The following is a 26,277-nucleotide window of genomic DNA, read 5'->3' on the forward strand; positions in this document are numbered from 1 at the left end:
ATCTTTCAAGGATCCATTCTCACAACAACTTTTAAAGTTTAGGAAAGTGTACATGCTGACTGCCAGTCACACCAGCCTCACACGTTTTCCCCATATGCTGGTTTGCTATGAGGTGCGGCCCAGCTGTTAGTAGAACAGAGCAGTGAAGTGAGGCCTGACAGCAAAGAGCAGTGAGAGTTCCCAGTCTGCATGGAAAATCCCTGCCTATTTAAAACCACAGCGTATTCAAGCCATTCTCTGGAAAGACCTTCTTTGTTCACACTGTTTGCGGGCTTGGAATTTAGGCCAGGCAGATCAGGCTCCTCACCATCCAGCTCTCCCTCAGGTTGTGCAGTGCACAGGGCAAGGGGATATTTATGAAGGGGCTAGTTTCAGTCTGCCAGAAGTCAAAGGGCTGTTGTGTACTGGGCTGGGTAGGAACTTGACGCACCCACAATGTGCTGGGGATGGCAGCGTCTGCTGCCGAGAGCCTGCGAGGCCTTGCTCTGCAGAGTGCCGATGCCCGCCTCTGCCTCATGTGGGTGACGCTGCACCGTGGTGTTGTGGGCAAACCGGCAGAGTGTGGGGCATGGATCTTCACAGAACTGATCCTTGGTCACTTCTGAGCGCACATGAATTGATTTTTGATGAATAGGGCCAGATATATTTCATATATGGTTATGAAAGAACGTAGCGAGCAGGACTAGGGAGGTGATGGTTCCCCTGTACTCTGGTCTGGTGAGGCCGCACCTCGAGTACTGTGTATGGTTTTGGGCCCCTCACTTCAAGACACCAAGGCCCTGGAGCGTGTCCAGAGAAGGGCTACAAAGCTGCTGAAGGGCCTGGGACACAAGTCCTGTGAGGAGCAGCTGAGGGAGCTAGGGGTGTTCGGTCTGGGGAAGAGGAGGCTCAGGGCAGGCCTCATTGCTCTCTACAGCTACCTGAGAGGAAGTGGCGAGGAGCTGGGGGTCGGCCTCTTCTCACAGATAACTAACTAGTGATAGGCCTAGAGGGAATGGCCTTGAGTTGTGCCAGGGGAGGTTCAGGTTGGAAATGGGGAGACATTTCCTCTCAGAAAGAGCAGCCAGGCACTGGGATGGGTTGCCCAGGGAGGTAGTGGCGTCACCGTCCCGGGGGGTGTTCAAGGAAAGGTTGGTAGTGGTGTTTAGGGACATGGTTTAGTGGGTGATGCTGGTGGTACAGTGATGGTTGGACCAGATTGTCTTTACAGTCATTACAGACTACCCTCCACACAGACTGCCATATAGTGCCCACGATCCTCAATCTGATGTCCTTTTAAGCTAAAATACCTACAGATTTTTTTTAGTATTATTATTTTTATTTGATGAACTGAAGAACTAACGAACTGATACAGGGCTGTAACTAAACACCGGGGCGAGTGGCGAACAACTCCCGTCAGGTCTCCTTGTCACGGACCCAGCCCCTTGCCCTCAGCGGCCACCTCACAACCGCGCAAGGCTGGGGACGGGCGAGGCATTAACGGGGCGGGGCGGGGCGGCGGTAAGGAGCGGGGCGGATCCAGGGCCGGTGCCGCCGCCACGTGCGGATCCGGGGCGCCCCCACAGCGCTGCCGCGGCCCGGCCCCGCCCCGGAGGCGGTCGGGGGGCCGGCGCCAGCCCCTTTAAGGGCGGCCGGGAGCCGCTCCGCCCGCTCATTTCCTAGCGCACAGGAAGTGGGGCCGCGGCTCGGCGGCGGGGCCCGCGGGTGAGTAGGGGCGCCCCGGCACCGCACCGCGGCCCCCCCGGCACCCACCCGCGCGCCGCCTGCCCGGCCCGCTCCCTGCGGCCGCCCCGGAGCCGGCGGCTGGGCTGTGCAGCGGGCAGGGGCAACGGGCAGCCCGCCGCGCTCTGCTCGCCCTGCGCTGGGGCCGGCTGGGGCTGGGGGCTCGGGGCGGAGGCTCGGGCTCGGGCTCCGTCGCGGTTGCGCCGCGCTAGGCTTCAGCCGCGGTCCCGGTGCCCCCGCTCCGCTCCGGGCCGGCCGCTGGTGGTGGCACCCCCGAGGTCGGGGTGGGTGGGTGGGGGGCGCCTCGGGGTTGCCCGGCGGCATCGGCTCACCTCGAGTCCTCTTCGCCCTGAAACCCACTCGTGCATCGCGGGAAGGCAGAGCAGAGCCGGGGGGTTGCGATCGGTGAGGTAACTTAAAGCTGGGCATGCAGAGCGTTGAACTTAGATCCATCTGCTCGGTGAGGAATCATCTAGATCTGCTTTGTTAGCACTTACTTCAGTCTGTGGCTCCGTGGCTTGTTGGGCTGCTTTTTCTTTTCCCAGTGCCCTGTCAGGCAGGAACCGAGGTGCAGGTCTCTCTGCAGAGCTGGAGCCGTGTGCTGTCCTGTCCTGCCCCGTGGGCAGTGAGGGTGGCTTAGCACAGAGGCAGCGACCTCCGGCTGAGGCTGTGTACTCAAACCCCTTCTTCTTTCTCTGAGAGATTGTAACCGCCATGAGCAGGACCATTCCCTCCTTCCCAGCTTGTGCTGGCTGTAAGTTGCTGTTCTTTCAGTGTGGTGGAAGGAGATTTCTGGCCTCCCTGTATTTATTAGCGAGATAGCAAGTCCCCAGGCACTGTCAGAGACAGCAGCCTGGATGTGTTCCCAGCAGCTGTCAGGGGAGGTGGATGGCTCTTGCTGACAGGGTGTTAGCCGAGGGCCTCAATTACACCCACAGGCTCTTATGGGAGCCTCTGGCTGGTAGGTCTGTATCGTGAGCATTGGGAGACCACAGAGGGTGGTGCTATGAGAGCCCTGTCCCGAGCCATCAATAACGTGAGAGGAGGATGAGGAACACATTTATTAAGTGGAGGGCTGCGTGGCACAAATAGGAATTGCTTGGCTTGCCTGTTCCTGGAGGAAACCCACAAAAACTTGTGATTAAGATCTGTTGAGCTTGAATGGTTCTTTGTCTCTTCCATCTGTGAGTTTGTTTCACTGTCCTCCTCAGGCTTTAAACAAAAACAAAAAATCCAACGAATGAGTAAACAGAAAACCCCAAAGGTATCATTGAGGCTTCTGTATCATGGTATAAATTGCATCAAGTTATTTGTGAATTTAAATTCTTTGCTTTTGAATTCCAGCCCTGGGATATCGGTCTTCCCAAGTGAGTGAAAAACCTCATCTGAGGGCATAGCTGAATGATAAGCAGCTGTGGTCTGTTGCCAGGAAAACCCACATCATATTTGGTGTAACAGTTTCTTCCCATTCACCACAGTCTGCTATTTTCTTAATTGTCAGAAGCGTTCAGTTGACCTCTTTGTAAAAATGGACCACCAAAATGGCACCATCTTAAATAAATAAAACTGAACTTGGGGGAGGGAGGGTGTGGGAAATACGATGCCATTTTTTAACTGAATTGCACAATGTTTGTCTTAACTCTGTAACAGTCTGTTATTATGAAGCAAACTTCATGACTTGCAGTATTTTCTCATTAAATAATGTTGGAGCAGGGCTGTGGAGGTGGGATGGTGCTCAGATTTTGGGTAAGGATTTGGGTGGTGTTGCAAGTAATAATATGCTTTGCTTTCAGTTAGCTCATCTGTCTTCTGCTCTCGTAGAGGAGTAGCCCTCCAGAGTAAACAAACATGAAGGGGAGAGCATAATGATCTGGGTTCTGGAGAGATGAAATAGCAAAGAGACAAGGTTTTCAACTAGAAGATTATTTCTTTAAATATTTTTTAAAGAAGAAGGCTTCAAAGGGCACAATGAAAAAATGTTTAAAGAGTGTAGTGGGTTTTCTTAAAAAATACTTGTGTTTTATCTATGCAACTACTTACATTCTTGCAAGTATGGTGCTGGACATGGGGGGAAAATGAAATCATAAATCACAAAATGTTCACAAAGAAATGTTATGCTTTTGTAGAAGAGTGGGAATATAATATTACTTCTGAGTTACAGCTGCAGCTTATAAGAAGCATTTGCAGGAGGGCACTCATAACTGTTTGCCAGACCAGCTTCGATTTGTATGATTAAAAAAAGCCCAGCACTCCCATTTCTAATATTGTTTATTAGAAAAGTCTGGAAACATGAGCTGACCTGTGTTCTTAATTTATTTTTTGTGAACCTATTCTTCAAAAATAATAAAGGTGGGAACAGTTCAGCAAGCTGTGGTTCTTCGTGTTACAAGTGTCATTAGGTGTGAAAGGACTGGAACCTTTGAGGCCATCTAGCTGCTCCTGTCATCTAAGCCTGTTATAACCACCTTTAAAGTAGACCTGGTATTTGGCATCTACTAAAAAGTGTAGTCAGGTCAGTTAGTAGTTTTTAGGAGTCTTAAACTGGGCTGTGTGTGTGTTTTAAAATCAGTTGTACTGTTTTTTTTTTTTAAGTAAAAATAACTAGATAGTTGATGGAAGCTGTAGGAAGTCAATATAGATCAAATGCTCAAGGGGAAGAAAAATGGGCTTGTTTTCCTAATCCTGGAGGACTTTGCTGCATTGAAAATACAGCACATTAGAGTAGATGTGAGTAGCTTGTTTCCTTGGCACTATGCTGTCCGTGCTGTTTGCATTTGGCATGTTGGGAGGCCAGCAGGAGATGCTTGCTTGATAGCTATCGCTGGGTGGAGTACAGTGGAACTCATACATATGTGATCTGTGTTATACCTTAAGAGTTTTTAAAGGCTTATCCCATTCACAAAGTTCTCTAACACTTTGTTTTGGTGTGTTGGTAAAGCTGGGAAGCCGCTGTGGGTGCTGTGAATGCAAATGTGAGAGCTGGAAAGAGCGTAAATGGCGTGTTAGTGTTTCAAGGCCAAGTATCCAAATAAGACCTTAGGTGAGGAAGCTATCGTTTGAGGAAATCTTGCAGATACTTTTTTTATCTAACCACTTCCTGCCTCAATCATCTCCAACCGAAATTTAAAATAACCATGGTGACTGCTGTGTTTACTGGTTGACTTCTGCCTGTGGCACGAGCACCACCCAGCCCCATGTGTGTCGGGCCTAGCCCCCTGTCAGCCCCGCTGCACTCCTGTGGGGCTTGGGGTCTCCAGCCCTCTGCTGCCTCTCCTCATGCTGCTGTGGCTGCTGGGCCACAGTTGACACATGGGAGGCTTTTGTTGCTGGCAGTGGTGTTGGCAGGTGACACAAAGGGCAGGTCTGTCCCTGCTTTTGTTTCACCGTCTTCCTCATTTGTGTTAAATGTGGCTATCTTACTGGTGAGGTGGGTGGTAAAGGGCATCTCTGTTTTTCTTTTCCCTTACTTCCTTCTTAATAAGCAGTACTGTTTTGCTGGTAAAGCAGCTTCGGGAAGAAACCCTTGGAGCCTCTCTTCCAAAAAAATGTGGAATAACTGCGCTGTTCTTCCTCTCCCTTACTGTGGGGAATTGTTTCTAAATGAAATGAGTATTCCAATCATGGAACAGAAATAAAACTCTTTCATGGCTGATGAATCCTCTGTAGATGTATGCTGCCATATCCTTAGTGGCTGTCACAGAAAAAAAGTCATGCAGGTGAGCATTGTATAAAATTTGTTTTTGTGTTTTGACAGTTAAAGTTATACAGTGTGGGACAGCTATGATCTAAAGGTAAACTTAGGATGCAAGACTTGCACATAATAAACACTTCCCAGTGAAACCACTAAACACTTCAGATTTTTTTTTATCCCTATATAGATACTTGATTCTTGTATTTAATTTTGGTGGCTAACAAATATCCACCCAAGAAAAAGGTTTATGTGGCTGCACTATTAATCCTTCCTTTTTGGCAAGACAACAGATGAGCATGTTCATGAAGGGTCAGAACTGTAGGGTGCCTTCAGAAGGTTGTACATGAAGCCATGCAAGTTTTGTATTAATATTAGTATTTGGGAATTAGGGTGACTGCTGCCAGATGATCTCATAGGGGAAAAGGACCCTAATAAATTCTCAAATGCCAGTTCTGAAAGGACAGTTTCCAGCTTGTAGGTGTCCAGCTGCATGGAGCTGTGGGTTTAGAACTGGTGGGTGAGGTGCTGTTACACAGAGGTGCTGTGGGTAACTGTCTGTAGATGTTAGACGCTTGGTGTGTGGGGATATCCTGTTATGGTTACTATTTGATAGCTAACAAGGCAGATTTTCTCCTAATTCTGTGTGCAATGTCTGGAGTTCGCATGCCTGTATCTTCTGTGGAGAAATAGCAGTAAGAGGTGGGTGATTGGCCTGGGCTGTTTCTGCTGCTGCGGGGCAGGTGTTCAGAAGCAGAGCACAGTGAACAGGGCGTTAAAGCAGTTGGATTGTATAAAAACAGAGGATATGAGGCAAGCTAACTCATGTTTTTGAGCACACTCCAAAAATACAAAATGCTCATCTTGAACATAGTTAAGGAGCTCTGGAGTTACACGGAGGGTGAAGTCATTAATTTCTCTATAATGAAGCCTGTCCTGCAGGAATGTCTGGGGTGGTAGCTTTCAGATGAGTTGCGGTAGCACTTCCGTGGTCTTACAAGGTTTCCCCAAGCAGTGGTGTCAGAAGTAATAGGACACTTGTCAGTAGTCTTGCTGCTTCTTGCAGCCCTGTGGGCAGCAGAGGGCTTGCATCTTCGTGCTGCCGGTGCTCTGTTAGAGTGGAAATTAAGCTGTTTTCACTTAGCAGTCTGGGTCCATCTTTCCCATGATGTGGGAGCTTCTGACACAGAGAGGCTTCAGACCCACGGCTTGCAGAGCAGAATGTGCTGGGCAGCTGGTGGCTGGGGCTCAGTGCTGCCCTGCAAAGCATTGGCAGCGGTGCTGAGGCTTTGCCTCCAAAATGCTCTGTCAGTTTCTGTTAGGAAGTGCTATTGAGCGTGTCCTGCAGGTTTTTTGATGTAATCCAGTGACCTTGAATTTTTCCCATTTAACCTTTCAGTACTGCTCTTTAGTCTTGCAAGGTGCTGAGCCTCTGTTCGTTTTACCTTGCTAGATGAAGAGGTGAGAAGTGATAGAGGTTTAAGTGACCCTCTGAAGGAACCAGAGGAAAAAAAAACCCTGGAGGTGTTAAAATAGCTTAACAGAAGTTGTTGCCAGTGGTACAATGTGTCAAATGTCACTTTGAATAAACACTTTCTGTTAAGTGTGTGTAGTAACATCTTAATCTTTCCCTGCTGTGCAACAAAACCAGCACCAATAATTGGAGAATATCAGTGAAGTAGATAAACTGCACAAAGGACGTGCAAAAACTAGAGAGGCTTACAGAAACTCCTAATGCCTCTCCCCTCTAAATGGTGATCTGCTGTTGATGGGAATACGAGGGAAGATAGTTCAAATGTCCCAAAAGCTCATTTCAGGCACTTGAGAAACAAAAAGGGAAGGAGCAGGGTAATGTTAAGTGCTGAGAGAGTTCTGTTTTTTCATACAGATGTCTTTTTCCAGTGCAAGACAACATTTTAGGGAAGAAACACCAAGATAAATAGCTCTGACAAGCTGCTAGCTTCTCTGCTTCAAGTCCTTTGAGAGTCAGTTTCTCCTCAGTTGTAATGTCAAACAGAGATGATAGATGGTACGAGCGCATCTATCTGTGCTTCTGGAAGGCACCAGATGTTTCTCAATCATTTGGCATCCAGCTTTCATTTCTGGTGACATATTCATGCCTGACTTGTGCTGAAAGCAGAACTTAAACCACTCTAGTTGTTAGCTGTCTTCAAAATACTTGTAGGTTGTGTTCCCCTTGCTGTAGTTCCATGGACTGAGGAACAGTGAAGTCATCCCAGTTTTGATACCATGTGTCAACTCAAGCTATCTGATCCCATTTGTTTAAAAACAAAAATAAAAATCCTGTGGAATTGTTCTTTTCCTCGGAATTGCTATACTATTTTGCACTTTAAACAGGTTTTAGGCATTTTGAAGGTCTTAAGAGCACTTGGACAGAATGGACATAAATGTCTTCCAGTCTTCCAGTGGGTGGCTGTAGCAGTTATATTGCTCTTCAGACTCACAGTAGAGAGATTTCTAGGCAAATATTAGTTCAGGGTACTGCATACTGAATTCACTAATAAATCATAACTTTGAGAACATTTGTTATATTACTTAGCTCTCAATTTTCCAATTAAACTTACAATGAAATTTAAATCAGTGCTTTGATACATATCTGCGTATAAGGCTGATATTAATACAAGTCTGAAGTCTCTTTAAGCAAGATTCAGGTGCACTTGAGAACTTAACCTTACTCTCCTCCTTTTAACTGCTAAAGCTCCCTCATAGCTTCCTCATAACTTGGATTTGTAACTCTATGGAAACAGTAATATGGCTCCTATTGTGGAAAAATTATTAAACTCAATCCTGGGGAAAAGTTGGGTATTTTTCCTTGCTGGCTATAATCAACTGTGTAACTGTCAGAAAGGCAAGCTTGGCTGAGGACTGTCCTTTTCAGTCTCATCTTTTGGTGGGGTAAAAAAGAAAACAGTGTATGATAACTGCCTGTTAGCTCTTGAGAGCTTCAGAGAGGATCTGGTCTGTTCTCAAGCAGTTCCTTTCTGTTCTACAACTGTAAGGGAACAGAGTGTTTGACTTCTACCTCCCACAGTAGGAAATGTTCCACTGGTGCTGTGTATGAACTCAGATGACAGCTATCCTTTCACATAGCACAGGAGTTCCCATGTGTTGGGATACATACATTTTACTAAGCCTAACTGACATGTCTAGATCTCCATGCAAGGAGAACTGGATGATGATTAGGAGAAGTGAGAAAATGGAAGAACTCTTCATTTTGATAACAAATTCTTTTTGCCAAAGTGTACCCCATTTCCAGAAAGCACGTGATTTTCAACTTTGTCTGCTACAATTCGCACAACTAACAACTTCAGTCATGGTGTTTTTTATTTTTAATGTACTTGTACTGAGGTGATTTTTTGTGTGGGTATGCTGTGCCAATACTATGTTCTTGGGTTAGATGTACCTTTTAGGGTTCAGTAGCACTTGCTGGAACATATTTGTCTTGTATGGGAGGAATGCTAAGCTGTCACTACCTTAGATGCTTGAAGTGATGCAATGTTTTCAGTGTATTTTACTTTTCCTTCTTCACTGTAAGATGATGTGATGAGAGTAACTGTTTTTTCTCTCCCTAGATAGGCTGTTTTCCTGTACAACAAGCCTTCTACAGCATTTTATTTTGAAGACGACCAAATGTTGGAAGTTTTATTGTTGTTCCTTGTGGCATCTGTTGCTTCTTCATACTGAAAGGTGTGTAGAGGTTGCACTGCATGTACTCAAACAGACTGCTATGCATTCTTGAGGACAAGCTGAAGTTGCTGTAAAAAAAGGTGATTTAGTTTTGCTTGAGCTATCTTTTCTGGTAATGCACCTGGCTTTTTATCCTTGATTGACTGTGTAGTGTTACATGTACTGTTATGAGGTAGTGACTGTGAAGGATGGCAGCTTTCAGCTGGTAGAATAATGTTTCTACTTATAATCTACTTTAAAACAAATTCGAAGAATTAACAGGTGCATCAGTACTTCTGTAGTCTTTTCTGCTAATTATATACAGTATTACTTAGAAGAATTATCGGTCAAGTGTAATACTTATTAATGAATTATGTAGGTATCAATTCAGTATGTTTAGAAAATGTTGAGGGTAGTGAACCAAAGTAGGTTTTTCATGTAGCACACAACTCAGTAAAAAATCATGTTGAAGGCTTATGTAGACAGACTTCCTTGAATTGCTGTGGGAATGTTTGATGGCTCTTGTATAATCAATAGTTCTGGTTTTGAATGAAGACAGACAGCCCTTCCCAGCCTTGCCCTTACCATTGGAGTTTCCAGAACCTGCTTTCCAAAATACTGATTCTAACTGGAAGCCTTCAGTGAACAGGCCTGAGCACTGCGTTTGAGTAAGCTGTGTTTCTAGACCTGGAAACCAACTTGCTGTGATGTTAGTTCCCCATGCAGCTTATACAGTCCCTCATGGAGAATAGGTTGTTAACAAGGTTCTTGTAAAGCACTTGGTACGAGTGGGTCAGGTTCTTGGCATGTATTGCTTAATGCTCATGTAAAAAATGAATTGCTGTTTAAGATGTTAGGAATGACTATAGAAAGTGCTTCAGTGATGTTTGTACTAAGGTAACGACTTGTATTTCTGTTCCTGTTTCTAGGTTTAAGTGTAATAACACAGGGTATGCAAAATGAGTCTAGTAATGTAGTGCTGCTGTTCTTTGAATCCCCTTGCAGTAAAAGTAAGACAACTTGCTTCTCCAAGTTTGGAGTTCGTCAATTTTAAAAAGGGGAATAGTGTCTATGGGAATGCAAAAGCCAACAAATTAATATGAACTATAGGAAAAGCTATGTAAAATAAGTTTTGGGAGATGGTGATTGTTTCAGGATAGCTACACAATAACCAAAAGCCAAGATAAAAACCCATGCCCTTCAGCTGGCCTTACATGGGATACTTTGTCACTGGCATCTTGCCAAGAAGATGCCTGTCTTCATTGAAACAGCTAAGCAGTAGTTGATTCCATTTCCAGGTGTTATCTGCAATGAGGATTATAATGAACGGGTCATTTAAGGTGTAGCTGTTTGGATTTTGAGTTCTGATTTCCATTCAGAGGTTTCTGGATAAATGGGCTTGCTCTAGCCTCTGCTGAAGCCAAAATAGGACTCATTTTCATGAGTTTGTTTATTTTGGATTAGGTATAAAGTAATGTGAATCAAATTGTTCTTTCATTGTCCACTTAACTATGTAATGAACTGTTTTGTGTAGGCGCAGTAGCTGCCAGGGCAAGCAATAATTCATTTCCTTCTATCACCTAAGGAAGATAAAACCATGTTATCAAAGGGCCATTTTTTCCTTGTCATTTCACTGTAAGTCGTGTAAGAATTGGGTTAAATGGTTTCAATACAGTTTGCACATCACTCGTCTGAGGATGACAGCAGGCTTCTTTTTTCTTTCAGGGACTGTTGTGGCAAAAGTAGCACCGTTTCTGGATTGGATATTATCTTCTTGTTTTTTTTTCTGCTGTTTTAGCTGTAGCAGTGAGAACTGACACTATGGAAAACAGATTTTCTGTTCTGTTGGATTGGCATGCTGATTTACCTTCTGTCTGCCTGTGTTGGATGGGGAAGGGGCAAAATGTGGTGTAGGACAGGTACTTCCCAGCTGTGATTTTTCTGTATTGACTTGAGACAACTGAAAGTACATCGAAGTGAACATACTGAAACTCAAGTGGAAATGGAAGAGATTCTTGTGAAATGTGTGATGAGTAAGACTTGCTTGTTTGTCCTTCATAGGATAAATGTAAGTAGTCTCTATGCTATGATAATTGAACTTGCTATTAAGATGAAACCATACTCTATTCTGTTCTATTTAAAGAAGCTTCTAGCTAGTATGAAGTGCCCTGCTTCAGTTGCATCTCCCAAAAAGATGCTATCAATATACAGCATCTGAACCTTGTTTATAAGTGGGTAAGGGCAAAATTTCTCAGTGATAAAGCCTTGTGTGTTGGACATGAGTTCCTCTGCTGTATGAAAGAAGGGAAGTGAGACCCCATACATATTCACTGTGTATTCCAGTCTGTGAAAGGGAAGTAGAAACATGTGGAAGGCTAGTCTTAATTTTCAGAGATCAGTGTCTGCTCACAAAACATGGTGTTGCTTTTGTTCAAGTAAACCATTTGCATAGGGAATGTCCATGGAAATGTTCTCCTTAAGCCTGTATTTTTCAGTAACAACTCCTGTGATTGTCATGTATCACTGAAGTAACTTTTTCCTAGTGGTTCCCATGTCTGAACTTTTTGCAGGTATGCTACTAGTACTACTGTGATCCTTGTGCCAAAGGTCTGATATTTTCCTTCCTGTTCAGGAAGTAAACAAATGTCTGAGGATAGCTATTGTGGATACACTCAAGCACTTAATTATTCATTACAGGCTTTTCATAATGTATGCAGTAGCTTTTGTTGCCTGGGTGTTTTCTTCCACTTGTTGAATTAAAAATGAGGGAAGATCCTCTTTGGTGATCACTGTGCAGTTGTCATCTTTCCCCTGAGGGACTCTGGATTTGCCAGTGGGAGTTTACAACAAAGAAGTTTAAGGGAGACTATAAAACACCTGTGAGTGAATGGGTGGTGTTAAACTGATAGCTCAGCATTGTCCTGGATTGTTAGCTGATGAGTGGCCAGGTGATGCTGCAGTACCACAGAGGTTAAGTATCTGTTACTGCTGTGGGTCTGTAGCATGGCTCATGGCTTCTAACTGAATGCAACCACTTTTATTTATCAGCCAAGTGGAGCTGATGAGTTCCTAGGAGTTAAGGTTTACTGGTTTTAGTATGGAGTTTGATTGGATTGGTGGTTTGGATCTGCAGTGTCCAGAAAATAACTTTCTGTAGAAGCTGTACTGTTTGGTTTAGAGAGTACTGGTGTGTGCTTTTACACATTTTGTTTTATACAGTAGTATCCACATGAGCATACTGAAGTGATATGACCCAGTGGGAGTGCTGGAAGATGTATGAGAGGTCACTAGTGTACTGGGTCTGTTTGGATGATTGTAAGAGGTAACATGAAGAAAAAACACTCGAATGCTGGTCAGATGACATGAATTGCGAAGCTTAATGTCTGTGCTTAAACTAAATTTGCCTGTTGTGGTGGATTGGAACGCTGTTAGGCACTAAGCTTTCAAAATACTGCAAATGAGCTGCTGCCCACTGCAAGTGACTGCGATGTACATGGGCAGTGGTTGTGATGTGTGCAACTTCCAAATTCTTCAGGATTTTCTGGTAAGGTGTAACCTACTTGGTGGTTATTTTCACTTTCCTGCTGGCTTTCTTTCTGTAAATACACAGTGGTTTTCAGCTTCTTTCTTGTCTTTGGGCTGCCTGGAGCAGAAACATAGCTGGAAGCAAGTCAGATGGTAGTGATGGTGGCCACAGTTAGCCCAGTGAGGGTGGGTGAGGTACCAGATTGAAGATCAGTTTCCTGAGAAAGGTGAGAACTTATCACTAATTCCTCTTGGATGTGTTCCTCTTTGATGTTACCTTCCTAGTAATGTTCCCAACAACAGAAAAGCCTGACTTTGGTACTCATTTGACTACAGCTGTACAACACAGCCTTTGAACAACTTCCTCCGTCTTTTCTGAGGTTGTACCTCAATGGACTTAAGTGCACAGTATGTATTTCTGCATACTGGAGGTATGGTTTGAGGTTTCTCATTCTAGGGTTTTATGCAAAGATTCTCTGAGGCAGCAGAAACAGTGAACTTTTTGTTGGTTTCAGCAAGACAGAAATGAACTGATTGTGCAGTGTTTCTTCAGTGTTCACAGGCAATGCTGAGAGGAGGGAGTCACTTAACAGGGGAAAAAAAAAAAGAAATACTCAGGATGATACTGGACCTGAAGTTTTCATTATACAACTCACTAAGGAGTGAAGTGTTTGTGTGGAGGGATTTAAGACAATGTCCTTGGCATCTGGTGAAGTTACAAACAAAATAACTATGAAAATCAGCTGGAATTTCATAAGCAGCTTAACTATGACCATCTAGGGCATGCTGAATAAAAAGGACATGTCTGAAGTAGAACATGTTACAATGAGGAATGTCCGTACAGTCCAGCATGAAGGAAGCATACTGAATTAGGCTGCTGCTCCAAGTGTGAATGTTTCCACTGTTTAGAAAGAAGTACTCATCCTCTGCAACAAGGAACCAAAACAGAGCGCTAATACAATAAAAAAGCAATTTAAAAGTATTTTCAATTAGCATGCTGGTCTATCCCCTTGTGCTTAGAGAATCAATGAGCTCTCTTGTAAGGAACAGAAGCATTTCCATAGCTGAATATACATAAGGCCCTGGAAAAGCAGGAAGAATAAAAAAGTTGCTTCTAGAAGACTTGCAAATCTTCATGAGCATTGCGTAAGCCTCAGAGGTCTTGTTCTTTGGAGATCATGGGGACTATTGCAAATGTTTTTGTTTGGAAGAATTGAAATGAAGTGAAATACCAACACATGCAATTTATAGTTTTGGATTTTGATGTTTAAACAGTAGGATGCTGATCACAGGAACTACCATGATTTGCTTTTTCAGGTAATCCTATTCTTTTATAAACTTCAGAATGTACCATGTTAAAACTGAATTAACTTTTCTAATTTAGTACTTAGTGTGTTCTATGCTTTTGCTACTTTCTTGGATAATTTTTCTTAATCTACTTTCTTTTGTAATGATCATCTACAGCCTGGAAGTAATTATTGAAATTCTTACATCAGTGCTGTTGCAGACCTAATTCCAGTCAAATTTGGGTTATAAGTACATGAAACCAGCCCTCTTCTGAGAAGAGAGGTTAAAGGATTGTGAACTTTGCATTTCTGATGGGATACAAATTGAAATTCTTACTGGCATTCTTTCACTCCTTGAAGAACACAAGATGAAATGTGTTTTTTTTTTTTTTTTTAGACTGTTTATCTGCTTAGGACAGGTGGTATCAATGATTACAGATGTTACTATTCCACTTAGGACACCATCCCCATGAACAGTGCCCCACAGTATTAATAAAGTGTTATTGTGTGAATCTGCTCTATTGGCAATAAAGCAAGCACAGCAAGACAGGGTGGTGGTGGGGGTGTGCTCAGTCTTGTTACTCATTAGTAGGTATTAGATCTTTGGAACCTTTTTCAAAGATGGCAGCAAGCTTAGAAGGTAATAAATGAGAATTCAAGCCCTTTGAGGGGAAAATGTCAATATCTGACTCCTGATTCGCTCAGCAGTAATGGTACCAAAAAAAATAAGAGGACAAAATACCTGGATAGGCTCAGTCCCCCACCATTTTAGCAAACTAACTTACACCTTCAGTTCTCCATGTGCAATTTAAAGTCTTAATGTTTAACACAATCAGTTGCACAAACATGGATTGCCTTTAAAGGCCACAGGGAAACAGTAGTGGGGAAGATGTCTGTTCTTTAAGGTGTTGCACTAAAACTGTTGAAGGTAAATAGGTGAACTCCATCTCTATGCAGAAGTCTGTCTTAATAAGATTGTCACTAGCTCACTAGAAAAGGCTTTCAATTAATGAGGGGATAATTAAAACCAATAAGGAAAAGAATTGGTGAGGTCCCTACGGCCCACCACGAGTGCCTTCTGTTGCTGCAGGAGGGTTTATTGTTTCTCTGCTTTAAATACCCCTAAAGGCAGTGCTCCATGAAACAGATGTCTAGTGCCAGTAGGTAAGGCTGAAAAATGTGTAGTTACTCAATCTTTTGTTCTTGTGTTGATGATGCAATGGAAATGGCTAGTCCCTGTGTAGGCATGCTGACTCAATTCATGATTGCCATAATGATGTACATTTGGCCACAGTAAAGGAACTAATTAAGGCCAGACTTGTTCTTTCATGGCCCCTCGCTATTGTCTGAGGGAGCCTTAATCTCCTAGTATACTTTGTCCTCTTGCTACCACATCAGGCAGTCTGTTTTCACTTGCCTCTAAGAGAAGAATAAGACCTAAGAAACTTAGTGACTTGCCAAAATTGAACACAAGGCAGCTTAGTGATAGATCAGAGAACTGAATGAAGGCCTCATATGCTAATGGCCTAGCTTCAGGGGTTTCTGTGTATCTCTTAACAATAATTAGTGATTATTCGAAGCCTGTGGTGGTAGGAGGCTGTGTGACTTAAGCAGTTTGAAGCTAGAGGTTGTGATGAACCAAATCTAGCAGTGGTTTACAGCTGCCTGCACTGCCCATCATTGAACTGTACAATGGTAGGTGATTAAGACAGTCTCTTCACTAGAAATATTAGCATCTAGTTTCTACTGCATGCTTTCATTTTTTCAAATTATCCTGTGGAGGGGAAGAGAAATGCGAAGGGTAAAACGTGAAGTGCTCTTCATGTTCTGCTAAGCTGTAAGGCTTAGCCATGTTTCCTACCCTGTCCCCAGTACCAAAAGCATCTCTAAAAAAACTGATTGCTGTGATGATGTGGTAGCACTTTGTCATCATTGTATATACAAACAGTTGTTCTTGACAATAGTAGTGAGACTGTGCAGTGAATAATTGGAACTGGATTTTCAGTGTTTTATGCATTGATGTAACTGATGTAAGATGCCCAAGCTTCTGCATGGAATGGCTTTGCTAGTCTAGCATTTATGTGTATTTGAAGAAATACATGGTTCTTCATGTTACCAATTGTGGCTTCACCTCTTGAATTCTAATGGAACAAGAATTCAAGAGGAAATGTGCAAAAACATCATATGGGCATATAAAGAAACCTTAGGGTATTGCGTCACTTCTGTTAACTAGCTTTAGCCTGTAGATTATTTTTTTGTCTGCCTTGATTTACCACATCTGGACCCTAGTCAGCAGTCTGAGGATACATCTGGTACTGATCACTTCACATAAATGCATGTAAAATGCCTTAATGTTTGTTCAGTGAGAAGTGACTAATGTCTATCTTATTTGGCTTAAAGTGTCTTCTGGAGTTCAGTTGACATAGCTTATTTTGTACCAAAGTGTACAGTAGCTTCACATGAGTAGAACAAGCTCTGGTTTCAGGTAACTATTGCTTTTCAACTGCTTATACAGAATCACTACATAAAGTATTTAACTTATACTTGTGACTGGGCTACAGATGTGGATGCTAGCACTAGAAGTACTATAATGGTTTCAAGCAGTACCGGAGGCTTCATCTGGATGACTACAAGGTGTGCATCTCTTGCAAGACTTGGTGTGCGTGATATGCATGCAAATTTATGATCAGTGATCAGCAGTATTGGTGGTATAAATCAATTACTTAATCTCTCAGGCTTTGTCATTGGAATTTGCTTGCAAATGGTGGTGCTGAATATCGTGCTACCACTGATACGTGGTACCCGATACTCACTGAAGCACTATCCTGGTGCTGGAAGCTGAATGAAAGTGAGAAATATTGCAAGGAAATGTCAGAAACATGTTGCAAGGATGTAAGCTGTGTTGTAAATGCATGAAGCGCTTTGTGGCACTGGCTTTATTTGGAAGAACGGTAGAAGGCTGGCTGTACAGTTTGTGGCAGTCAGATAGCCACCTGGTCAATCTAAGTATAAGGAGTATTGGAGTAAGCTTTTTTCCAATTTGATAAGTATACTGAAACAGAATTTGAAGTTAGTCAAGTTCCAGAATTTCCCCCTGAAAAATTATACAACATGGTCCAAAATGGAGGTAGAGCTAATAGATCCCTTGGGTAAGTTTTCATGAGATTCAGTTTTTTTTCCACAACCAAGTTTTAAATAGAATATTTTACTAGCTTTAGGAAGTAGAATAACCTGCTTCAAGCTTGGTTCTGCTGCATCCCTCCTGTTTGTTGTTTCTTTAAACTGTTACTGAAATAGGCCCATGAACCATTTTGCTGACTGTCATTTTGGATATCCTCCTCTTACCTAACTGTGACCTTTTCATGGGTCTTCAGTTCATAATCTGCTCAGTCAATACTGGAGGGAGATGACCAGCTCAAACTGTCAGTGCCTCTTTACTCAGCCTATCCAAACTGAAAGGTAGAAATGTTAGTGATCTGCTTGTCTGAGGCTCCCTTTCCTCACTTGGGAATCTAGATTTGAAATCCAAATTCTGCTCTGTGTACTACTCTGAAATGTGATTTCTGCCAACTTCATAGTTTAAGTCTGCAATACTTTATTAATATGTGAATAAGTATTCCCTAAAATACATTTACTGACGTAAAAGCAAATAGAAAGGCAAACTTCTGCCTCAAAATATTTTTTTGTATTTTTATTTAGAGGGGTAAGAAGAGTATGCTCCCTTGTGTTTTTTCTTCCCACAGTGTGAGGGGGGGAAAAAAGGAGTGGGGGAATTAAAATAATGAGACTAGAAGAACCATTACTGCTTTAGCTAGCTCATAGCTAGTTACATGTATGTGAAAAATCCACTTCACTGGGCTGTTTCTACTGCTGTTTTCCAGACCCTGTGTCAAAGGGGATCACTTGGTATTACAATGGAAAGAATTTTTTTCCTTTTTTCCCACCCTTTCCCACTGTTATCCTTTGCACCCATATGTTAAACTTTGATCATGTATTTTTGAAATGACCAGCTGCTTTGTAGTTCTAATATACAACTTTCTTTTAATTTTAGGTTTTGTCTTCAATTTGCTGACTCAAACCACAGATTCCAAGGAAAGGAAGGAGAAATGGAATAAAATACTGGAATGCCAGGGGAAAATGTCAGACTAGCCAATGACGATTACTGTTACTAAACAGTAGACTGTTCTCACAGTGGGAAAATGAGATGCTGTCAATTCAAAGTTTATAAAAATGACTTTTGCAGACTTCGCTTGCTGAATTTCAAGTAGGCTAAAAACCCTTTAAGTGTTTCTGTTAGGAAATGGGAATATGATTCCTTGCTGGTGTCTTCCTCCTTCCCCCCATTTTGCATTTCTTTTTGTCTGGGGTAGGAAATCCTAGACAAATTGCATGGAGTCAACCAAACATACAGTTGATGGTCATGGCTGATGCAGGAACTTCAGATTTGTGTCTCTGCTATGACACCTGATTAAGGAAGAGGTTGAAAACTGGTCATCTGCTACTTTGTCAGAGTAACAATTAAGGTCATGCTTTCTTCCATTTCCTGAGATTTGAATTCTGAGGTGATGCTCCCAAGAAGGCATGAGCAGATAACTTATGTTTTTTGTTTGGAAACGGAAATAACACAAGAATGCCCAGAAGAGGCTTAGTAATTCAAGCCAGGACTCGCTGGCTGTTAGTGGGCCTTGCCTTTCTATTCAGTTTGGTTTTGCTCATGTATTTGCTCGAGTGTACCCCACAAACAGATAATAATGGATCTCTACCTGGCATTATAGGTGAGAACATGGGTAAAGAGTACTATCAAGCTCTCTTGCAGGAACAGGAAGAGCATTATCAAAACCGAGCTACCAGTCTGAAACGTCAGATTGCCCAGTTAAAGCAAGAGCTTCAGGAGATGAGTGATAAATTGAAAACCCTGCAGGAAAAAAAGAGCCCCAAGGTCAATGGTATGAACTACCAGGGCACCAAAGAACAAGCATCGAACGATCTCCTAGAGTTTCTTCATTCCCAGATCGACAAAGCTGAGGTGAGCATGGGGGCCAAACTGCCTAGTGAATATGGCGTCGTTCCTTTTGAAAGCTTCACGTCCATGAAAGTATTCCAGTTGGAGATGGGGCTCACTCGGCATCCAGAAGAGAAACCTGTTAGAAAGGATAAAAGGGATGAGTTGGTGGAAGTCATTGAGGCTGGCCTAGAAGTTATCAATAATCCAGATGAAGAAGATGGTCAAGAAGAAGACGATGGAGTAGGAGACAGGCAGCTGTATAGCGAAAATGATTTTGTAGAAGGTATGTGTATTAGATGCTTTCCAGCCAGTTAACAGAATAATATCACAATGGGCAATTAATGATGTTTCTATTTTTATTTTTTACCTACTTGAAGATAGTCTTGAAACAGTAATTATACAGCAAGAACTCCTGTTTCCAGTGATGAGAAAAATACCTCTCCATTCTTGTTTTTTGAGTAGGTAACAAGATATTAATTTCAGAAGGTGGGTTTTTCAAAAGGAGGATACAGGGAAAGTTATATCTGCTTAAAATAGAGGCCTTTGTAACAGATTTTAGCTTAAGTCTGTGGTGCAACTGCATATGGTTTTGAGTAACTGAAAGACTTGTGGAGAAGCTGATTGAATCTCTCTTGGTCCAGTATAGTTAAGCTACTTGGTTAAGAAGGTACAGGTTTTTTTTCTTTAAGTATCCATATACTGCCTTGAGTTAATACTTAGGCTTCTGACTTTCATCGAGTTGGCATACTCATGTTGGAAGGTAGATAAACACGGTAGCATTGTCAGCTGAAGAATGTGGTGCTCCGAAGAGACCCTTTGTGATACACTAGTCATGAGGTCTGTCAGGCTGTGCATCTTTGAACTGGGCTTACTGGGGAAAAGCATGTAATGAAGTTGCACTGAAGCGTGGGACTGTTAACAGAACTTGTTTCAGTTCTCTTGTGTTCTCATCAATTCTTCCAGTGCTTGTAAACTTAATTACACAACATACAAAAACAAATAGCATTTATGCTTTCAGCTCTTACTGGCATGCTTAAACACGTTAGCAATAATTCCTGTACTAGTTGGCCTTCAAGGTTATAGTGTAATGCTGGTGGAGATGAGTGTTACCAAAAACTGCCCTAGTACCTGTTTTTTGTGTTTACAGTATTAAATACAGTTCATGCTGCCATAAAAAGGTTGGACTATGTTATAAATGAGGGAACATTACTCTAAAAGGGACTCTGGATATCAGCGGTACTGATGTCTGCACTATTAAGCAAACATGCTGGAGAAAGGTACCATTGGCCTTGAAATAATCAGTTCTTTCAGTCTAAGATGACGTAATTAGCCTGTAGTTCAGAAACAGTCTCTGCTTCTGACGGCTACTGTGTTTTAAGTTTAATGCCAAGCTCTTTGTTCAGGAAGGTGGGGCTGGATATAGAATCTACTTCACTCTCCGTATAACACAGCCAGTGCAGTGTTAGACTCTTACTAGGGCTTTTATTTAAAACTATTTTGTCTGGGAATTATTCTTGCAGTGTCTTATTTTTAAGCGTGCAGCTGCTATTCCTTTGTTTCAGATAATACATAGTCTCTAGTGGATTTTTAACCAGTACTGAAATAGATGTTCACTTCAGTTAGGGTACTACATTTCATGGTTGGAGATGCAAAAAGCAAGCAGATGTAGGACCTTTGAATTGTACTTTATACCTTTGTCTCTGTTCATACCAGTATATTTATCACTTTTCTTGGAAATTGAACTAGCTTCCTGTTGTTCTAAAGGCAGTCTCTTCAAGCATAGGTTATTGCATATATTTTCTACAGTTAGTGTACTTAAATGAAAATATTTTCATGCTGTAGCTCATAGGTGCGTTAGCAGCTAGCTATAGTGATATATACCACTGTACTGTTTCAGACAAGCTGTGGGCTGTGTGGGTGTTCAGTGTTTGTGTATGTGAAAATACTACTAGCTGATCTCAACACCGGGCCAGGAAAACAAAAGCTTCTGAATTGCGTTATCCGTTTGAAAACGTAGAGATAAGAAAAGGAACCAGCTGGTGGCAGATCCTACGGGTCCCTCGCACTATAGAGCTGTGACCAATGCTCTTCTGTTACTTATGGCATCTGATAGAAGTCCAGGTAGACAGTTGCTGCCTTCCCATTTAGAAAATACTGCTGCCTTAAGCTATCATAAACTGCTTGGTTCAAATTTTGTTGCAGACTCAGTGTGTCAACTGAAGTTGTCACAACAATTTGTGTAAATGTGCAAAGAGCACAACTTACCAATGCTAATCCAGCAACTATTCCTTTAGAGACAGTTTGTTCAAGTTTATTTAAACAAATGATAAGTCATTTAAGTACTGTATTCTCATCCTATTTGCTGATAGGAATAATTTAAGATAAGTGATTTATGACTGAGACTAGAGTTTTATGCAATTTGTAACAGGAGGCTGAGAAACTGGATTATTTCTTGCTCTAGGACAAAAGAAAACAGACACTGCGTTAGTTAATACATAACCGTTGCATTTTAATGTAGGTGAGCTGATTGTACTTGAGTTTTGAGAAATACCTGCAAGGTTGAGAAACTTCAGCAAGTTTAGGCCAAAAAATAAAATACGTGCTGATGGATGGTAACCTTTTTGCTGCTGTTTTCCCCTCTGTGCTTAGGCAGAGTTGCTACGAACACATGGCTATTGCCAAGCTTAGTGCAGTGACATGAAGTTTAAAAACAAAATAATAAAAGTTGCAAGTATGCATTGCAGCTATAGAGGTCCTTTCTGAACGTTTGAAATGATTTTTGCACAAAGCTCAACTGACTTGTTTGAGGGAAAAAACACCAAATTTCTCAGATCTATAGGCCTTTGTTTTTTCCATTGTTACCCTTTTTGCTTTGATCAAATGCAAAATGAAACTTCTAGAATTCTGATATTAACAAAGATCTGACCTTTAAAAAAACACACTATTTCTGCAGCTGCTGTTTCAGAAACATTTTGATCTAAGTATTTTTCTTATTATTACTGTTAAGTCTTTGAACTCTTGAGGGTATGAGAAAAACCAAGAGTACACTTATTCCCTTTATATGCAAAGCACCCCTAAAGAGGATGAAGTTGCAATACACCCATGTTCACAAGTGAAGGGGTCTGCAACTACAAGCAATGAACCTAATTCCTGAATTGGGCATTCTAAGGTAGTGCTTAAAAATAGACAATTTGAGACCTATGTTTGAATATGGTTGAGAACAGGGTGTTAGTAAGATGGGGAGAGCATAATGGTATTGATTTGGTGCATCCCTTTTCTTCAGGTGCCTGTGGGATTTGAATCCTGAATAGTGATGCAAAACTAAGCCTTCATGGTCATCTGTTTTTGAGTGTTCAATCTGATGCATTCCGAAGAAACTAGTGAAGTTTATGTGGAGTGCTTAAAGAAGACTCTTCCATCAAGTAGCCACTTATAAATAGCCTTTGGAAAACAAGAGCTTTATCTTACTTTCAGAAGTTAATGAACACTTTGTTAGTATCTAATAAAGGTCTTGCTACCAAATGCTTGCCAGACTCGGAGTGCTGTTGTGGCCTGCTTTTCTTGTTTCTGTGTTTCTGGTTAGGACAGGGCCAAGGACAGAAATGGGCTTTTGATTTGAAACTCAAGGGAAGACTCCCTACACAATGTTCTCTGCATGTAAAAGTTGTTTATCCCAGTGCTCTAAGCTGAAAGTTGAAACTCTTTGGGAATCCTTGTTACACTGAGCTGTTTGTTATACAAACAACCCCTTTAGTATATTGTAAGACCAGAAATAGGCCTGTACTCAGGGGCTGTCAACAAGTAACTTTAATACACAAAAACCAAGACATGTGTCTTGCATTCCAGACAAATACCTGGTAGCTTTCTTCATAGATGTGAAACAAGTAAGGGTGTTTAAAGCAATGGAAGAACACCTTTTGGCTTTGATTAACAATTGATCCCCCATATTCATAAGATTCGATTTGGTGAGAAACACAACTCTGTGAAGCTGATAAAGCTGATTGGACCAGGAGAAGCAACTGTTTAAATACTTCTGCTTTTTATTTCTTTGCTTATAAAGCTCTGTTTTTGGATGGCAGCCAGAATGTTAGTTGGAAGGTGAGATAGTGTATTCATTTTTTTTAACACCCAGGACTGACTCATTATGTAATAAAAACTAAGTAGTAAACCAGATGTTGTTTTTCTGGCTGATCTCAGTTCTGACTTCTGTGCATGGAAGTTTTAATCCCGTAAAAATATTCACATTAGTAGATTGCCAAAGGAGGTTAGCTCATAGCAAGAGGAGTAACTCTAGGATCACATACTATTAAAAAAAAAAGTGGAACTCATGAGATTCAGAAGTTAGGAATTTGATATTCTAGCAGTTGAATGCTAGAAAGGCAATGCTCAGAATTAGGCTTTCATTCGAGTCTTTGAAAAAATGCTGCTGTAACTTGATGAAGTTACTTTAATCTAGAAATTTTAATTCTGCCCTACACCAGCCTTCTGTTGTAGTGTGTCATGTAAGCTTATCCTTTAGATTAAATATAAGCTATTGGAAACTGCTTTTTTAAAAGCTTCACTTACTAGACATAATGTACTTCGCATCTTTATGTAGCTATTGGATGCTAGAAAAAGGTATATAATGTACAGAACTGAATTTTAACGTGCAGGAATAGTGGTATAATGCTTTTGCTGCATATCATGTGAGAATGTGACATGAAAATACTGGTGCTTCAGCTGCTGCATAGCCAAGAGGCTGTTTTCCAGCTACATTGCTCAACTACTAGGCATAAAGGATTGGAGTGAAGTAAGACTGAGGGATTTGTGATCTCTCTGCTTCTAGTAGTCAACATTAGACTTTCCTTGTTCGTTAAACCTCCCTTTTTGCTACTTCCAATTAATGTTGACTTGAAACTGTCACATTTTTGTTCCGTGGTAAAATGTGTGTATTTTTACATAGCTCAGCTCAACGAGGAATAAATGTGGATTTGTGTCTTAAAGGAGTGTTTTTTTTTTTTTTTTTTTTTACAAACTTTGTACAGTTAATTTGTAAGGTTAGAGAAGTTAGATTCAGTTACCATTTACTTTCAGTTGTAGCACCAGCTTCTGCTACACCCATCTCCCACAGTCCCTCTAGGGTAGTAATGGGCATTTCCTGTGAATTCTGCTCGTGCCCACAAGCACCTGCAAGAAAGCATTCTACAAAAAGCTGAAGGAGAGTTGTCTGATGGGAAGCTGAATAGGTCTGACAAAAATTACTGTTGAATAGGAATTTGTTATGAGACTGGTTGAATACAGAACAAAGGCAGCAGGAGGGGGAGTTGGTAAATGAAACTGGATTTGGTTTGGGGAGGGAAACGGGGGTGGAATAACAGATGAAGGTTTAGGGCAAGTCCTCTAGGCAGCTGAGAGGGAGGTAAAGGGAGCTGGGGGTGTAGAAGGAAGAAGTTGGGTAAGATTGTCTACATGTTGTGTGTGCAGTTCTGGGCCCCAATGTAGAAGAAGGATATAAAAATACTAGGATGCTTCTGAAGGAGGGCTCTGAGGAATTGGTAAAGTGCCATAAAACCTAATGTGATCTCTGAGAAACAGAGGGACACAGATTAATTAGGATTGTTTTTCATACATCTTTTAAGAAGAGGATGAGCATGATTTGTGTTATTTTAGCTTGTATTAGGAAAAAGCAGAAACTTATCCTCAAGAGTTTTATCTTTCACTTCATAGTTCTCAGGAAAAAGTGTTTCTGAAATAAAACTGCTGGCATCTTTGACTTCATAAATACTTGTGTGACTTACTCTTCAGGTTACTATCGTACTGAAAGAGATAAGGGGACACAGTATGAGCTGTTTTATAAGAAGATGGATGGCATGGAATACAGACATGTCACGTTGTTCCGACCTTTTGGACCCCTCATGAAAGTGAAGAGTGAAACGGTTGATATTTCTAGATCAATCATAAACATTATTGTACCTCTTGCTGGAAGAACTGAGGCATTTGCACAATTTATGCAGAACTTTAGGTAGGTGCATGAGATTATATGAGTGATGTTGGAGACTTAGTATTTTGTTTCATTTTCAGAATGAATTTGTGTTCTGATGGACTTGTGACAAAACTAATTGTGATGTTTTATGCAACTGCCTTGGTATGTTTGTCACTTCAACCAATTGTTTGGAGATGTTCATTCCAAAAGGAACTGAGAGCTTCTCAAACAGCATGCCTTTTAGAGTGAATGCCAGGGCCACTGTGAGCCTGGACTCACATGATGTTGAAAACTTTTTTCTTTTTATATGAGCTTTCAAGCTTCTGTTTATAAATAAGGTGTGATGGAGACGCATAGTATTGGAGCCTTCTGATTAAAATGAAAAGATGTGAAAAGTGGGGGAGATTTTTTTTATTTTTTTTAGGTTTCTTCAGAAGCTATTTGAAGTCTGACCAGGATACTTAGATCTGCTAATACTTCTAAACACAATAGCTTTAAAATACCTGAAGTTTGTTGTGTTGCAAGTAATAACTAATACTGGCTTATGCTTGTGTTTATAGGGATGTGTGTATTCATCAGGATAAGCGTATCCACCTCACAGTGGTATATTTTGGACAAGATGGCTTATCAGAAGTGAAAAACATCCTGGAGTCTGTAGCTAGGTAAGTGTGTTGATACGCTGTTTGTCAATACAAATAATATTGATTGCCTTCTAAAATATGTTTCTAAAAAAGGTTGAAACAATAAAAAGAAGAATCTTAGTTTAAGGCTAAAAGGAAAAGTGAGCCTTATACAGTTGTTGTTTGGCATTTTACACCTGAAGTTGTGGAAGTCTCCTGAAAACTACTAAAAGTCATCTTAGATGCCAAAAAAGATTAACAGTAGTTGCTTGGAGGTTTCATTTTGATCCCAAAAAAAAAAAAAAACCCTACAGGGGTAAACTTTGCCATGAGTATTCAGTCATGCTAATACTCTGATAGGATTTAAAATCCAGCTGAACTGGGTTCTGTGTGTTGATAGTTGTTTTACTGGAGAATTGGTTTTATTTAATGACAAGGAAGAAAAATGATTGGCTTCTGTAACCAAGGGAGGTTGGTGGGCTGCTGAGTCTGTTAAAGGAGTTTAAGCTTTGCCCTCTGTTCTCTAGGTAATATGTAGTGAGTCTAGCACTTGCCCTCTGCTGTAAAAACAACTTGAAACCAAGTGTTTTTTATGACTGTCACAGCAAGTAGCATTACAGCAGCTTTGGTACAAAACTCTCCAATGTTGCTTTTTTGGCTCCAGGAACAGGTTTGCCCAACTAAACGACAGATACCTCACAAACAACAACTCACCTTTGGTTTGGGCAATAGTGTCTGTAAGTTTTGAAGGAGTTCATGCTCTGCCTGAGCCCATGTTCTTA

The 26,277-nt window shown here is 41.6% G+C and overlaps 1 protein-coding gene across 8 annotated transcripts in view; it reads left to right on the forward strand.

Annotated features, from left to right (window-relative positions):
- The first annotated feature begins 1,677 nt into the window (after window positions 1–1,677).
- The window catches only part of CSGALNACT2 (chondroitin sulfate N-acetylgalactosaminyltransferase 2), a 33,355-nt gene continuing 8,755 nt past the window's right edge, over window positions 1,678–26,277 (forward strand). For 2 of the 8 annotated variants that reach the window (XR_014317893.1, XM_082764580.1), the window contains exons 1-5: window positions 1,678–1,704; window positions 9,008–9,118; window positions 17,960–19,196; window positions 24,698–24,914; window positions 25,436–25,537. Coding sequence is in view for 7 of the 8 variants with exons in the window: in XM_082764580.1 (XP_082620706.1) it covers window positions 18,539–19,196; window positions 24,698–24,914; window positions 25,436–25,537 (977 nt within the window). In the remaining variant the exon portion in view is untranslated. Of the gene's footprint in view, window positions 1,705–2,067; window positions 2,183–9,003; window positions 9,199–11,145; window positions 11,166–16,471; window positions 16,543–17,959; window positions 19,197–24,697; window positions 24,915–25,435; window positions 25,538–26,277 lie in introns of those variants that run through there. The other 6 variants (XM_082764581.1, XM_082764583.1, XM_082764585.1 and 3 more) reach the window with 6 other exon arrangements.

This window comes from Aythya marila (genome assembly GCF_965140915.1).
Source record: "Aythya marila genome assembly, chromosome: 7".
NCBI lineage: Eukaryota > Metazoa > Chordata > Aves > Anseriformes > Anatidae > Aythya > Aythya marila.